Source organism: Notolepis coatsorum (assembly GCF_963971535.1).
Source record: "Notolepis coatsorum genome assembly, chromosome: 5".
Lineage (NCBI taxonomy): Eukaryota > Metazoa > Chordata > Actinopteri > Aulopiformes > Paralepididae > Notolepis > Notolepis coatsorum.
Window position 1 is genome coordinate 177,680,380 of NC_140169.1, and position 15,906 is coordinate 177,696,285.

General features: G+C 47.8%; 1 protein-coding gene across 1 annotated transcript in view; it reads right to left on the reverse strand.

The window, feature by feature from the left end:
- Positions 1 to 531: 531 nt before the first annotated feature.
- The window catches only part of LOC311227983 (contactin-associated protein-like 5), a gene marked incomplete at its 3' end in the record, with an annotated part of 332,216 nt that continues 316,841 nt past the window's right edge, over positions 532 to 15,906 (reverse strand). The window contains exons 20-22 of the mRNA XM_084313868.1: positions 4,933 to 5,136; positions 3,576 to 3,650; positions 532 to 728 (exon numbers count right to left, since the gene is read on the reverse strand). Coding sequence (XP_084169994.1) covers positions 532 to 728; positions 3,576 to 3,650; positions 4,933 to 5,136 — 476 coding nt within the window. The remainder of the gene's footprint in view (positions 729 to 3,575; positions 3,651 to 4,932; positions 5,137 to 15,906) is intronic.

Below are 15,906 nucleotides of genomic sequence, written 5' to 3' on the forward strand. Positions count from 1 at the left end.
ACGGTGGGCCCGAATTCCGAGTCTGTTGCAGTGTCCCTGGTGCGGTGCAGGACTCGGGCACTAGGAATGCTGCAACAAGTCCACCTGACGGTCCTTTGAGAGGTATCTGGCTTATATCCAGGGTGGGAGAAAATACTGTCTTTTTTTGTTGTATTTATCCTTTATTTAACCAGGGTGATCACATTGAGATTTCAAGTGGGCCCTGGGGTGTTTCAGCAACGCCCCGCTTCCCATTCGCACAGTTAACATACATTCACACCTGGGAGCCGCCCAGTACAACCACAGTCCGACACTGTTGGCCACTGATCAACTCCACCAGAGCAGTTTGGGGGGGGGGGGGGGGGGGTTGAGTGCCTTGCCCAAGGGCACTTCAGCGGTTGGTATTGTGGGATGGGAGAGAGTTATTCATTCACTCCCCCCGTCCCCCGTCCCCGTCCCTGATATTTCCTGCCGGTTTCCGGGGGGGGGGGGGGGGGTCGAGCCGACAAGCCTGCTCCTCTAACCTTTAGGCCACAGCTGAGTGTCTGTCTGTCATATGTAGTATTCCTCCATGTTGTCCCTGACTGAGTTGTGGAGGTGAAGCTCTGTCCGGTAGGCAGCCTCCAGACTGTGTCTGTGTTCCTTCTCCTTGATGCCGGCGCTCCTCTGGGCCTGCCGCTGCTGGTACAGGAAGCGGGTCATCGCTGCCAGCACACACAGACTGATGAAGACCACCGCTGTCACCACACCTGAGGAAGAGCAAGGGTCAGTCGTGTTAGCATAGCACAGTAGTGGCGGTGGCGGCGCGATGAACCGGTCCATTTCATATCACAGCAGTGGCGGTGTCGGCGCAATGAACCCGTCCCTTTCAATTGCCAAATTTTTTTATTTCTTGGCTTCTTCTGTCTCGTTTATTTTAACCAGTCAAAGGATATTTCAGTAAAAGACAAAGAGAGACATTTATGCCATATTCTGAAGGCATAATAATAATATCCAGATTTTAATTTAGCTGAACCATTTAGCTGCCCATATTTGTTTTGAACCTTGGAATACACAGGTCGGCAATGCTGGCTCTGGTGTTATGTAGTGTGGTATAGGCTTGGGCGGTATGGCGGTATTACGGTATACCAGGGTATTTCGAAATCCCGTCGGTATGATTTTCAATACCGTGACGTCACAGACTGTGCGCCAAATCACAGATGCGTTTCCTTCTATTACACTGACACAGAGAGTTATAACAGGGACGGCATTGGTTGTAGTGCACACCACGCGCCAGCAGAGGGCAGGGCAGTCTGTCTGAGCAGGTGACGCAAAGCGCGTGTTCCTTTGGGTCTTTCATCTCGCATGTGTTAATCTGCACGACAAATAAAGACTTATTCTTCTATAGAATGCGGTTATGGTATGGTAACGGATGGTCGTCCGTTTATTAACCATGGGTCCACTTCCAGACATTGGATGATTGAGGAATCGGGAAACGGAGCGTTTTTCTAACGTTTTGAAATGGATTTGTGCATGAGTGGACACGTTGTTTGGGTACCGGTAAGTAAGTTATGTTATGGTTAAGCGATTGGAAGATGAACGTACGAGATATGAATGCTGGGAGTGTATGTTTGGTAAAGCGTTCCAGTTCGACTGTGTGTGCACGTATTGGCTTCGCGATTTACTACATGGGTTTAACGGCTTAAGCTGGGTTTTGATTATCACTTAATCAATGCAGAATACATTTTTGCATCTGTATGTGTAGTTGTGTACTACTGTCATGAGTTTGTGAGTCATATTGGTCTAATTTCAGCCTCCGTTATACGTTATTTGTTCTGTATGACTCGTTTCATATCTGTGTCTCAAATGTGCGCGCTGATTTGTTTACTTTGGCAACACGGGTCGCTAAGGAATTTAGGTTTGAGGTTGAAGAAAGTGCACTTTTAGGTTGAAAGAACGGCCCTAATGTCAACATGTTTCAATATAAGCGTTATGTATGGTGATAACGAGTATATTGTTAACTTAGCTCTGCTCCGCTGGATCTAATAACATAGTCGATTGTCAGTCGAGTTTCTTCGGGTCAACATGCAAAAAACAGATACCTTTTTCATCCATACATTTCCATTTTATACCGTGGTGAATATGAGTATAGTTTTAGAGTGATTCTGTGTAATCCCGGGAAACGACGCCAAACAGCGTTTTACTGCATTTCATTATAAATCGTGCCATTTCTCGCCTGGATCAATAATCAATTTGAAATCAACGCTAGATTATCGGTATTATGTTTCATCATGCATGCGAGAAAGGGTGGGGGGGGGGGGGGGTCGTTTTTCTATGCTTCGATCACCACCAACGGGAGACGGCCCACAGACACACCGCAGACACACGCTCCAATCGCGGGGAAAAAAATATCGGATTGAGGACTGCATACTTTTTTTGCAAACCTTATCTTTATACTTTATGCTTATAGCACATGAAAGATAACATTCTGAAGTTTCTTACACAATAAAGTAAAAAATCACAAAGTGCTGTGAATCTGAAACTGAAAAACAATGAAACCCGGAATTTTTTTTGATTTTATAAACCCCCCCCCGGACGCCCCGGACAGGGCGTGAAAAGAGGACATGTCGGGGCAAAAGAGGATGTTTGGTCACTCTAACGTAACATAACGTTAGCCGCTAGCTAGCCAACCCACTCACACACAGAGAAGACATTAGCTTCGCTGGTTAGAATGGGTGGGAGGGATTCGGGGGGGGGGGGGCTCTCTCTCTCTCTCGTATCTGCTAGTGCAGGTGGGTGATTGTCAATCAAAGCGCATTGCAAGTATGGGCGGAGTCCAGCCAAAAACAGCTTGGAGTCTGGAAGGGCAGAAAGTGGTCCACCAAAGTACTTGATTAAAAATACATAACAATGAATTGTATTGAAAAAAACCATACAGATGTGTTCCACAGGAATCGTGTACAATTGCCCAAATAGTGAAAAATAAAGCAAAATATGGGACCTTTAAAAACGCTCACATTTGCATATATCGCCAAGACACGAATCACCAACATGGATAATGCCAGATTCAAAAACTTGGTTTCATGTTGTTGATATCAAACCTAAACTTTTTACAGAAGGGATTATGGCTATGTCCTCTTATCAGCCCATACATCAGGAAATAGTGTCAACTGTCATAAATTTTTTTATCGATTTTCTCGATTTTTGAGACAACGCCCTCAAAGTTATGTAATGTAATTGTGAACAAAATTAAGTAAAATAAACAACTAATTGTCTGTTTTCAATATTTTATTGCCACTAGTTTGAAATAAGACATGTTAAGGAAGCAAAATATTAAGAAATATCAATATCGTTGAGGAAAAAAAGCAAAAGGCGATTTCGGGGGTACTGTCTCGCCTTAATGTTCACTGGATAGGTATTAGCCAACAACCTCACTTCATAAAAGATAATACTCATGTGAATGAAATACTGTACTAATAAACAGTGAGACAGAGAGTGCATGGCAGCAGGAAACAGGCTGGGGCAGACACAACCACAGACAAATAACAGACAGCTGGAATGCATTTCAAAGGAACAACGCAATGATGAATTAGCACAAAAGAGAAGGGGAAACAAACCTCCTATTACGACCGAAGCATTCCGGGTATCATTGCCCCGCTGGTCCTTATCTTTATTTGCCTTTGCAGCTTGATCTGCAGAAGTAGAAGCGAGAAAACAAGCGAATTCATTAACTTTCAGTAATGAGGGGATGAGCCATGCAAGCAGCGGATGTTGTTTTGAATGGGGTGCTAGATATGCTATTTTCATGTAACAGCAAAACAATGATAAACAACACTGCCATTACCACATTCCCGCCCGGCCACGGACATGTCCGTGTTTCGGCGCCATGCTTAAAGGGCCAACCACGGACATGTCCATGGCAAGGTTGTTTTGGCTTTTATTCCATTTTAATAACCTACTCAATGTCACCGAGCGGCACTCTTGGAATTCTGAAAAGTGCATTACCGGCCAGATCCTCGTAGGGGCGCTGTCTCAATAATGCAGTGTGCCCTGTGGCAGAACGGTGCTCTCTTTCTTTTGACTTTGAATGGAGTTTACTGTTAGCTGGAATCTATATGTGTAGCCTGTAGCTTAGAATACCTTTTGCGACGCCAAATTCACTATGCAGTAAAGGAATATATTAGCCAATGGACATATCGATCTACCAGATGGCGATCGATAACTGGGAAATACTTTTGGGGATCCAACCGGCCCACGGTAAGATCTTTTTCACGTAAATTACATGCTGATCGGGCCTTGCTTTGATAGCCAACCAGGCGATCAGCGAATGTGGCTACTGAGGCTAACACGGTTATTGGTAATCAATAATCAGAAACGACGTCCCCCGCCCCCCCCCCCTTTCATGCATTCATGGTGGACCATCAATATGACAATATGCATTTTGCGTTTAGCTCTAGCTTCTGTCGTGCCGAAACGCTGTTCGATTTAATGTTATTAGCTTAGCGCCCTGTTCTCGCCTTCCAGGAAATATACTAGTCCAAATCCCATATAACGCTTATATTCATGAGGCTATAAAATGGAAACATATTGATGACATTTTTCTTTCATTAAGCCATTTTGAAGGGACGGTTTATGGTCTCAATTGACAATGAGAATGGACAGATAGCAATACTATAAAGTATAGATTTAGCTCTACCAACAGCCTCACGCACAATGCAAGTCTGTTTTGAAATGCTGGCCGTTTAGCGTGAGATTAGACGGCCCCCAATGGCCCCGAATGTGTTAAGCCACGAGGTGTCAGCTTGTTCCTGAAATGTAATAATCACGCCTTAAAGCTGTAGGTGTCTGGGTGGGAGTGCAAACATCCGTAAGCCAGGTTGCACCTCTGCAGACAAAAAGCTGTGATGGAGATGCAGGATTTTAATGTTCACCCACGATGCCACTGACCCACATGCGCTTCACAGCAGCTGTTACCTGAGAGCGTGTGTGAGGTCGTAGCATCCGCGAGGGCTCCGCAATTGGACTCAACCAGTGGACCGCGTATGCTGACCAATGAGCTTCCTCGATTCAGCAGCGCTGCCTTCAGAGGAGCCACGTGGTTGAACTGGACCGATGACAAGCATCCAATGAAGCCCTTTGATCCTGCTTGCATTACTTCCTCATCAACATCTCCCCTTCCTATAATGAATAAACACATACATAATGAGAAATACCATAATAATAATAATAATAATAATAATAATAATAATAATAATAATAATAATAATAATAATAATAATAATAATAATAATAATAATAATAATAATAATAATAATAATAATAATAATAATAATAATAATAATAATAATAATAATAATAATAATTCATTTAATTTATATAGCGCTTCTCAATAACCCGAAGTCGCTGACAATAGTCGGGAGCAAAAGTAAAAACAAAGAAACAAAAGCAAAGAAACAAAACAAAGAAACAAAACAAAGAAACAACAAAGAAACAAAAACAAAAGGAACATGAGACCATGGGGGGAACAGGGAAGACAGCATGATAGCACAAAAATACTGGAGACAGACATCAATCAGGTTGGAGGGGGGGGGGGGGGGGGTTATGGGTGGGGGGGGTTGAAGGCAAGGGAGAACAGGTGGGTTTTGAGGCGAGCTTTGAAGGTGGAGAGTGTAGGGGAGTCTCTGATGGACTGGGGGAGGGAGTTCCAGAGTCGGGGTGCAGTACGAGAGAAGGCCCGATCTCCAAAGTTTTTAAGCTTGGATGTCGGGACAGTGAGGGAGGCAGTGGAGGAGGACCGGAGGGAACGTGTGGGGCAGTAGGGAAGAAGGAGATCAGTCAGGTAGGGGGGGGGGGGCAGGCTGTGGAGGGCTTTGAAGGTGAGGAGTAGTGTTTTAAAGTTTATGCAGTGTTTGATCGGGAGCCAGTGGAGAGAGTGGAGGACAGGAGTGATGTGTTCGCGGGACCGGGTGTTAGTGAGGAGGCGAGCGGCTGAATTTTGGACCATTTGCAGTTTATGGAGGGAGCGGGAGATGATACCAGTGAGGAGGGAGTTGCAATAGTCCAGGCGGGAGGAGATGAAGGCGTGAATGAGGGATTCAGCAGCAGGGGGGGGGAGGCAGTGATGGATTTTTGCAATGTTGCGGAGGTGAAAGTAAGATATTTTTACGATGGAGCGGACGTGGGGATCAAATGAGAAGGTGGGGTCAAGGAGGACACCAAGGTTTTGGACTAGGGGGGAGGGGGTGATGGTGGAGTCGTTGATGGTGAGTGTGATGGGTCCGGATCTGGTGAGGGTGGTTTTGGTGCCAATAATGAGAAGTTCAGTCTTGTCACTGTTCAATTTGAGGAAGTTGTGAGTCATCCAAGTTTGGAGTTTGGTAATGCAGGATTCGATGTGACTGAGGGGTGGGCTGTGGGGGGATTGTGTACTGATGTAGATTTGGGTGTCATCAGCGTAGCAGTGGAAGTTGAGGTGGTATTTACGGATGATGTGACCAAGGGGGAGAATGTAGCAGATGAAGAGCAGGGGGCCAAGGACTGAGGAGGGGGAGGAGGTGTGGCCGGAGAGGGAGATGAATTGGTGTCTGTCTGTGAGGTAGGAGGAGAACCAGCCAAGTGCTGTGCCCTCAACACCCAGTTGGTGCAGCCTTTGGAGGAGGACGGAGTGACACACTGTGTCAAAGGCCGCACTGAGATCAAGTAGGATCAGGATGTTGAGGGCACCGGAATCAGCGGAGATGAGGAGGTCGTTGATGACTTTAACCAGTGCAGTTTCGGTGCTGTGAGCGGGACGGAAGCCAGACTGAAGGGGTTCATAGATGGTGTTGGACTGGAGATGGGAGTGGAGTTGGGAAGCAGCAATGCGTTCCAGTGTTTTGGAGAGAAAAGGAAGATTGGATATGGGGCGGTAGTTGGAGAGGTTGGATGGGTCGAGAGTGGGTTTTTTGAGGACAGGGATGACAGCGGCGAGTTTATAGGGGGAGGGGACGTGGCCTAGGGATAGTGACTGGTTGAAAAGGGTGGTGAGGTGGGGGATGAGAGCAGGGAGGCAGGCTTTGGTGAGAGTAGTGGGTAGGGGGTCAAGGGAGCAGGTAGTGGTCTTGGAGGTGGTCATGAGGTCCATGATGAAGGAGGAGTTGACTGGGGCGAAGGCAGTAAAAGGGGTGGGAGGGATGGAGTCAGGTGGGGGAAAAATTATAGTGGGGGGACGAGGGTGGGGGAATTGGCGATGCGGGCAGTCAGTGAGCTGTTGATTAGAGATATTTTATTATTGAAGAAGAGGAGAAACGAGTTGCAGTTAGGGGAGGAGAGTGAGTTATTGTCCGGGGGTTGTAGGAGTTTCTTGACAGTGGAGAAGAGGGTCCGGGGGTTGCGGTTGCTGCTGTTGATGATGGTGGAGTAGTGGGCAGATTTGGCAGCTTGGAGTGCATCATTTAAACATTTAAACATTTAAACATTTAAATAAAAACTTGGGGAACAGTTTGCAAAAAAAAACTTTTTTTTTAAACTTTAATCTGCACCTTCATTTAGAATGGGAAACATCACTTTATGCAAGGTTATACTGTTTATAGCACAGGTTCTCAAACTGTTTCATGTCAAATACCCCTGAATTGATGCATAATAGGCCATGGACTCCCATTTGATAACGTTGTGTCCCAGACAGTGACCCCCATCTGAGAAGATATTGAAAACTGGCTTACAGACTATTATCCTTTCTCTTTCCTAGGAACCTAATATTTGTAACATTAATGGATTTCTTTCTCCCTGAAATTAGTTCCAACCCTCTTTGGCTACTGCATAATAGATAACGACCTTGGCCACATGGGTATTATTTTGAAAACATCGTTTTGTCTGTATCTTTTGGCCTTTCGTTCAGACACAAACTGCGTTTTAGGGTTTTTAAAGGTACACAGTGTATTCATGTGGACGGGTGAAACCGGAGCTTATGGAAAACTCTGACATCATGATTAATGGCCCAATCCACACGTATACGGATATTTCTGAAAACATTGTATTTTCTCTGTGTTCTGGGCCTCTCGTCCATTAGAAAACGTGCCTTTGAAATAATGCGGATAATGACAGCTTGCTTGCAAAGCCAGTGCCTATAAAAAAATATTCGACAAAACAAGTTATTTCTATGGTCTCAGTCTCCAAGCAATGAACGAGTACTTGGGCCGTCTAGGGGCAGCCAGGGGCAGCCAGGGCCTCACACTTCTTCCATTATGCTTGAATGTCGGCATTTCTTATTGATTTCCGAAACTCGCTTTTTGATGAATTCAAAGGATTGACAACCGGCACTGTGTGTGTGTGTGTGTGTGTGTGTGTGTGTGTGTGTGTGTGTGTGTGTGTGTGTGTGTGTGTGTGTGTGTGTGTGTGTGTGTGTGTGTGTGTGTGTGTGTGTGTGTGTGTGTGTGTGTGTGTGTGTGTGTGTGTGTGTGTGTGTGTGTGTGTGTGTGTGTGTGTGTGTGTGTGTGTGTGTGTGTGTGTGTGTGTGTGTGTGTGTGTGTGTAGCGGGTGAGTTCAGCAGTAACATGCATGCATGTTAGTTGGGAGGACAGCTTACTGCAGTCGCCTGCATGTTAGTTAAGAGGCCAGGTTGCTGTGTGGCCTGCATGTTAGTTCTATATCCGCTCAGCGTCATCTGCACTAACCTCACTTTGTGCACAGCACTGAATAAAAATCCACAATGTACCTTTACATACCAGCATCCATCTGGCCACACCCCTATCCGCTACCTTCATAAGCAGGTGTGTGGTCACCTACTCGCCTCCTTCTTCACTTTCACCACAAGGAAGTGCCTGTTGTATACCCCACTTGACGAGGTTGTTAGCTGAAGAAAGTTGAGAGGAAAACAGAAGACGGGAAGATACGTTGACATTATATCTTTATTTTCTCTCTCACTATTTCGGACTGGGGTCCTCTGCTCGGCTTCTTAAGCGGCGGACGGAGGATCTTGGTCTGACGCCCATGATGGTCAACCTAGTGGGCCGCGACCGAGACCTGGTTTGAACCCGGGATTCTCTGGACGAGCGGATGCTTCTCTGTCCCGTGCAGGCCCCATCTTTCACATGAATGTGGAAGTACACCCTAACGAGGAAATGTGGGCATGGATCTTCGTTATCGGAAGATCCATGCTCAAGTCAGCTGCAGCCCGGATGGGAATTGTGCCGGCTCCGCTGTATGTCTGGTAAATCACAGTTGAAAACTGTGTTTGACATTTCTTTTTCTCTTCCCTCTTAGGATGGGGAGGGACTCAGGCGGCGGCCTGTCTGAAGTGTGGCTTATTATGTCGTTGTGTACAGTTCAGGTGATAGCTGCTTAGCTGGCGTGCTAGTTTGTGGCCTACTGTGTTAGCCAGTCAGCTGTTAGCTGCGGCGCTAGCTCATTGTGTTCACTAGGCTAGTAAACATTAGCTTGTTGCTATCAGTCGGACGGCTGTTAGCTTAATGCTACACTGTGGAACGTTACTGTGACTATAATATACCTTAAACACTCTGACTACGACGTCATCTTTGACAGAGGATGTTAGTCGTCCCTACACCCGGGTGCCAGTGCCAGCGAGGACTTCGTCAACATGGAGAACGGCGGCTGGGTGGCGTAGCGGACATACCCTCGTCACCAACGCAGGAGATGCTGGGTTCGACTTGGTGTCCCGTTAACCAGTGTTGCAGTCCTCTCGGCATGCACTCAGGGTGAAGGTAGGAGTCCTGACCGGACTTTAAACACTTCTTCTTTTCTTCCCTTCTAAATGTTTTGTAATAACGATGTTTCCAAAACATGTGTTGCTGCAATACATTGAGGATACGACACGTGTTATGTGTGAATTGTCTTGTCACTGGTATAGCTTCTCTCTCCATAGTAAATTGGCGTTGTTTTTTACATGTGTGAAAATGAACTGGTTAGTTGTGATGAGAACATGTGTGTTCATGTAACGTTGTAACGTGGGTGAACTCACAACTAAGAGGGTTAGTTAACCTGTGAAGCTATGCTTAGTGACATGTGATTGAGGAATGAATCTTTTTCTCAGCCTGTGATGACAATGAACAGCATGTTCACATATTAACAGGGGTACCTGTTCAACTTGGTCGTATCAAGGGTAAGATAGGAGGGGTGACCCCCCGGTTTCCCTGGGGCTCCCCCCCCCCTCTCAGACATGTTGGTTACGATATATTGTCTCACTGTGTTTGTGGGGATATGATGTAACCCTCAGCTTAAGTTGCTGGGGTTGTGCTTCCGCTTGAGAAACAATTTTTTCCTAAATAAAAGGTTGTTTGGTCACTTATCATGTGTGCTTAGCAAGGTCTGTGGCCATTACATAATCGAGGACTTGTGTCTTCTCTCGTTATGAAAAACGGCGTTCCTCTGTAGTAAGAGTGTACTTTTGCCATTTTTTGTTGTGATGAAGGGTTGTGTGTGTCGTTGTGATCTACAACTGAGTTAGGTTTGGCCCACAGAAGCACATGTGTAAGTCTGGACCGGGGCTCTTAAAGGGGCCCTCTCTGTTCGGTGTTTTTCCTTAGTAAAACTCAGATAACAGGTTAGCACATGAGCTATGTGAAGCTGTTAGATGCTTCATGTAGCATGCTATGACTGTGTCATGCTCTACTTTGTCATTACATCGTATCAGGGGTGAGGGGTCGTAAAGGGGTGAACTGGTAATCCTTTCCTCCCCTTTTCTGATTGGTCAGGGGTTAAAACCCCCTGTCCTTCAAGGTTCCTGTCACGTTGCTGTTCGGCACGTTACAGGGTGGGGGGGGGGGGTGTGTTTCCTGGTCCCACGGCCTGAAAAATTGGGCGTGTGCACCGCGGAAATGTCCCCGCCATAGAGTACGTCACTGAGCGCGTCTCTATTGGTACGACTTCCGTGAGTTGTTCAGGTCCATGTTATGGATCTGTTTCAGGGAGTTGTCAGAGCTCCTCCTCACGAAGCTCCTCCTCAGGGAGAAGTGCCTTCTGTGAGTTCGGACTCTCCTTCCCAGTGAGGGAGCCTCCTCAGAGTTTCAGAGCCTCCTCCTCAGATTGTCAAGGTGAGTAGAACTTCAAAAAGGAGTTCAGCTCTATTGTGTGTGTATTCGATTCAATTCGATTATTTGAGTGTGTATTGGTTCAGTGCCTCCTCATCGGAGAGCCCTAACCCAAGTGTTACATAGCTCAATGTTGCAATATTTCTTTTCAATCTATACAGCTCGCGTGGGAAGTCTCTCTGGGGGTTCCCGGTCCTCTCCTTTTTGGAGTAGGTAGACGGGGTATTGTTTAGGGTTTACCTGACTACTCGCCTTATAGGTCTGTTGAGTCATGGGTTTCCCCCTGTCATAGGGGTACGTCGATCACCATCCCCTCTTATGAAGTGTGGTTGACAGGGTGGTGTTTCCCTCAGCCGCGTCGCATGGGACCCATGTCCGTATTATTTTTTCTTTTTCTGGAAAATGTAAAATAAAAAAAAGCTTCTTGTCGTTCCCCAGGCGGCTTGGAGGAACGGTATCTGGTGTCTTGTTAGACTATCCATTGATGTGTTTTGGGTCTCGACGTGTACATAGTGCTGGCTCTGGGTGTTTCTGATAGGAATCACGCATGAGGCTGGTGCGCCTTGGTTGCTTGTTATTAAAACAGCGTTTTTATAGTGCAACTGGGATGGAGTTTGTCTCTTCCGAGCGCCAGTTTACTAGTGTTGTGAAGGATCAGATTAAACCGAATATATATATTTATTTATATATATATATTTAAATAGTATTTGTATATCGTTTGATATCCCCTGTATATTCCTTGTACAATATGCACTGAATATCCCTTTAGTCTACTAAACAGCCCATAATAGTTTCATTCTACCATTGGACGAGAACCTGGCGCCAGCAGCCATACCCCTAGGTCCAAGTTCAATCGTGCCGCCCAACATGTCGTGGCAAGCCCGGTACCAGCGTAGGAATACGTCTGGCGAAATACGAATGGTACTATTTGTTCACAGCGCATATATATATGGCGCAAGTAAAGTAGAACTTTCTTTTAGTCCAGTTCTTTACCCTCCAACAGAGTAACAGACGCGAAGCCTCACCCACGACGCACGTGTGGTGCAGTAAGGCCTACTTGGCCTCAGAATAGGCATTGAGATATCGTGTGGATTGATAGTTGAATAGTCATAGTTTGGCACTATACCGTCGAGTTGGACGTATTCTATTAAGCTAATAATAGTCTATTTATGTATGGTGCATCGTGTCGGTTAGAGTTGTAAAGTTATCAGTACCCCCATCGTTCCTGACGTTATCTGGACGCTTAACCAGGCTGGGCAGACCACTAGTGGTGCTTGCATCCGAGGAGCTCCGGGCCAGGGCGACTGGACCTGTATATTGGATTACTCTACCCGGACGACGGCGAGCCTTCCACGGCTTGGATTATGCTTTGGGTGCTTTGATTATTCCATGGATAACGGCCAACACTGCGGAGTGTTGGAACTACCCTCCGGAGAGGACTCCAGGTGAGACGGCGCTCTACCCCAGTGAGGTCGCCTCACGTCTCTCCGTTGTGGACTGGCAGCTACCGTCCACCAGAGGGTCCGGCTGTATTCGTCTGCGGACCGAGGTTCTGTGGGCACCGTGTTCAAGACTTTGAATTCTCCCAAGAAATCGTCGGCCAGATGGGATACCGCCAGCGGCTTCTCTAACCCCCCCCTCCTACTGTCTTACAACCAGCGGGACCCCCCCCCCCCCCTTAGTGTATCCAGCTATAATCATTTAAGTACCATCGCTATAGTTTCCTAAATATCCAGGTTGTATACTTACTCCCTGCGTAACCAGAGATTGGACATTCAATGTTGATTTACCTACGAATACTCATTTGCCATACAAGTGCATTTCAAATCATAAGTGTAAACAAGTGAACGTTGTATATACCTTTTGCTATATTAAATATTCGATTTGTACATTTGTGTGGACTTCGTTTCATCAGGTGGGAAAGTGTTCATCATATTTATATCATGTACTGGATGGCCAGAAGTTAAAGTACAAGAGGTAGTGGTATTAAATACCATATCTAACAATACAGTCAGGGAATTGTACCCCTCAGTTACAATTGGTCCTTCGAACCGGATGGTAACTAGTGTAATATTAATATAGTGTTATTAATATTGAAATGGCCTATGATGAACACTCCACGAAACGGTCCTCCTAACCTAGAACACCCGCGGCGCAGACGACAGCCACCTCAGTACTTAGAGGATTACACTGTCAGTCAACTACCTAGCCTTCGACAAACGGTAAACGCGGTAAAAGTAGAAAGTAAAATTATGTCTGACCTTAACGACCAGGTTTCCCCGACCACAGAGGCCCTAGTAGGTTCTAATGTAACTGACCAAGCTCACGGTGGGGACCAGGAGGGAGCTGACATGCCTTTACCCCCCGCCACTACCGAAGAAGTAGTCCCCGACCAGCCCCGGGAGGAAGACAACCCTACAGAGAGAGAACTCTGCACGGAAGAAGAGGAGGAGAGCGCCGAGGAAATAGAGCTCCAGGACTCCCCAACGAGTACCCCCAGGAGCGGCTCACGCAGGAGCGGCTCACCTCCACAACCGCCTTCCCCCAGCTAAGCGGAAAGGATGCTACAACAGGCGTTCCTCGTCAGCCTGACAGCCTCTACCGAACGCGATCGACTTCAGGGTGAACGCGATCGTCTCCATGCACAGGCGCTTAGCGAGCGCGAACAACTCCAAGCACAGGCGCTCAGCGAGCGCGAACAACTCCAAGCGCAACAACGGAGCGAAGAAGAGCGACAACTCCAAGCGCAACAACGGAGCGAAGAAGAGCGCACACGCCTGGAGATGAGACGCCTTCAGACGGAAGAGAATATGGCAAGAGACCGGGCCGACGCCCAGCGCGCCGCTGCCGGTGCCCAAAGAGAAGCAGATCTCACCAAGCGCGAAGTCGAGCGCGACAAGTTACAAGCGCAGCTAATGGAGCAGCTGATCCGCAAGGCAACACCCTCTCCCTCCGCCAGGGGTTCAAGGAACTCGTCGAGACAACAGTCAAGGGCAGCGTCTCCTCACCGAGCAAGCAACCCTGAACTTGACCAACAGACCGAGCCTATACCCCCCGCAGACCCCCTTCCCAGACCGGTCCAAGCGAGACCCAGCTACAAGGAAGGAGCGGCATACACTGCGGAGAAGCTAAATAAACGATTACAGGATCTGGAAGATCTGATAGAGGAAGAAGAGGGAGAGGAGGAGAACCAAGCCCGACGACAGCACAGTACTCCACCGGACCAGGAGGTCCAGTACAGCCCAGGCTATACCCCCGCGGCGCTGCGCTACAGACCCCCGACTCTATTCACGGGTGAGCACGACGCACGACCAGCCCCGAGGAATAGCACCTGGACCAGCGGGCCATGGTACCCTGTCAGTACCAGCCCACAGAGAGGCGCAAGAGGGGACTCGCCTAGGAGGTCTCTCCCCCAACGCTCGCCGATGTATCAGCCATCCACGGCGTCATACATTGCCACGCCGTCATTTCCCGACTTCGCCTATGAGAGTCGAGCACAGTACACGGAGCTCCGGATGTGCTTAGAGACAATGATGGTGGATATCGCTGATGAACGCCACAAGTATGCAATATTACTGAAGCACCTGAAAGTACCGTGAGCGCACAATATAGCGCTAGCCTATGCCACCTCTTCGACCCCATACACAGCGGCCCTGGCAGCGCTGGACCAGAGATATGGACGTATATGGGATTACGTAATCCAAGAGATAAGGCATATTGATCGCCTACCCCCAGCCACAGACAATCGCTCACTAGACGACCTGTCAATCAAAGTGCAGTCCCTGGTAGGGATGCTGGGAGCGCAACGGGAAAAGGGCATGCATGAGCTATACGCCAACTCTAACGTCGAGAGGATTTTGGAGAAGCTGCCACCCGCAAGACAAGAGCGTTTTAGGCGGCCCCGAACCATCCCTCCTTGATCTAGCCGACTTCCTGGCGAGAGAAGTCAGCAGCTTACGACTGGATACATTCGGGCGGAGCACGCCAAGCTCCAGAGAGGGACCCAAGAGAATAAATGATGGAAGAAGATCGGTGACTGTCATGCACCAATCAGAGTCAGTACCGAGCAGTAAGAGTCACAGCACCCCCTCGAGAAACGAGAAGTGGAAGATAGCGTGTCCCTACTGTGAGAAAGAACACTGGCTGTCACAATGTGACCTATTCACAAAGATGAATGCAGAAGAAGTGAGTCAATGGATAAAGTCCAACAGGCGCTGTTACCGATGTGCGCGACCACACATGGCAGCCGAATGCCGCCTAAAGAAAAGGTGCAGTCGGTGCGACGGAGCCCATCTAGATATACTACACGAAAGTAACAGAAGACGGCCTCCACCTGCACCATCGAGCGGCACCAAGGCAAGTGTCATGTACATTGACCCCGCCAGCAGCAGCGGCGCCCAAGTGCTCTTAAAGGTAGTCCGTGTGACATTGAGCTACCAAGATAAAGTCATGGACACTTACGCCGTCCTTGATGACGGGTCAGAGAAGACCCTTCTGCTTGCGTCCGCTGCGGCCCAGCTGGGACTGCGGGGGAGCAAGAACGAAATGACGATTCGGACAATAAGAAGAGATTTAAAGACGATAAAGGGCGAGAATGTCTCCTTCACTATCGCAGCAAACGGGCAGCCAGAGCGACGGTATAAGATTACAAATGCTTTCACCAGCCAAGAAATAGGACTATCGCAGTACACCTACCCTATCGCCAAGTTGATGGATAAATATGTGCACCTGCGACAACTACCTATCCCGCTCATAGACGGCGCTACCCCGACCCTGCTGATAGGCTCCGACCATGCAGAACTCATAGTCCCGATTGACCGGGTCCATACAGGACCCCGAGGCTGTCCTGCAGCAGTCGAGACCCGCCTAGGGTGGACCCTACAAGGCCCCCTCGCTAAATTTCTCAACCGAACAGCAGCCACTA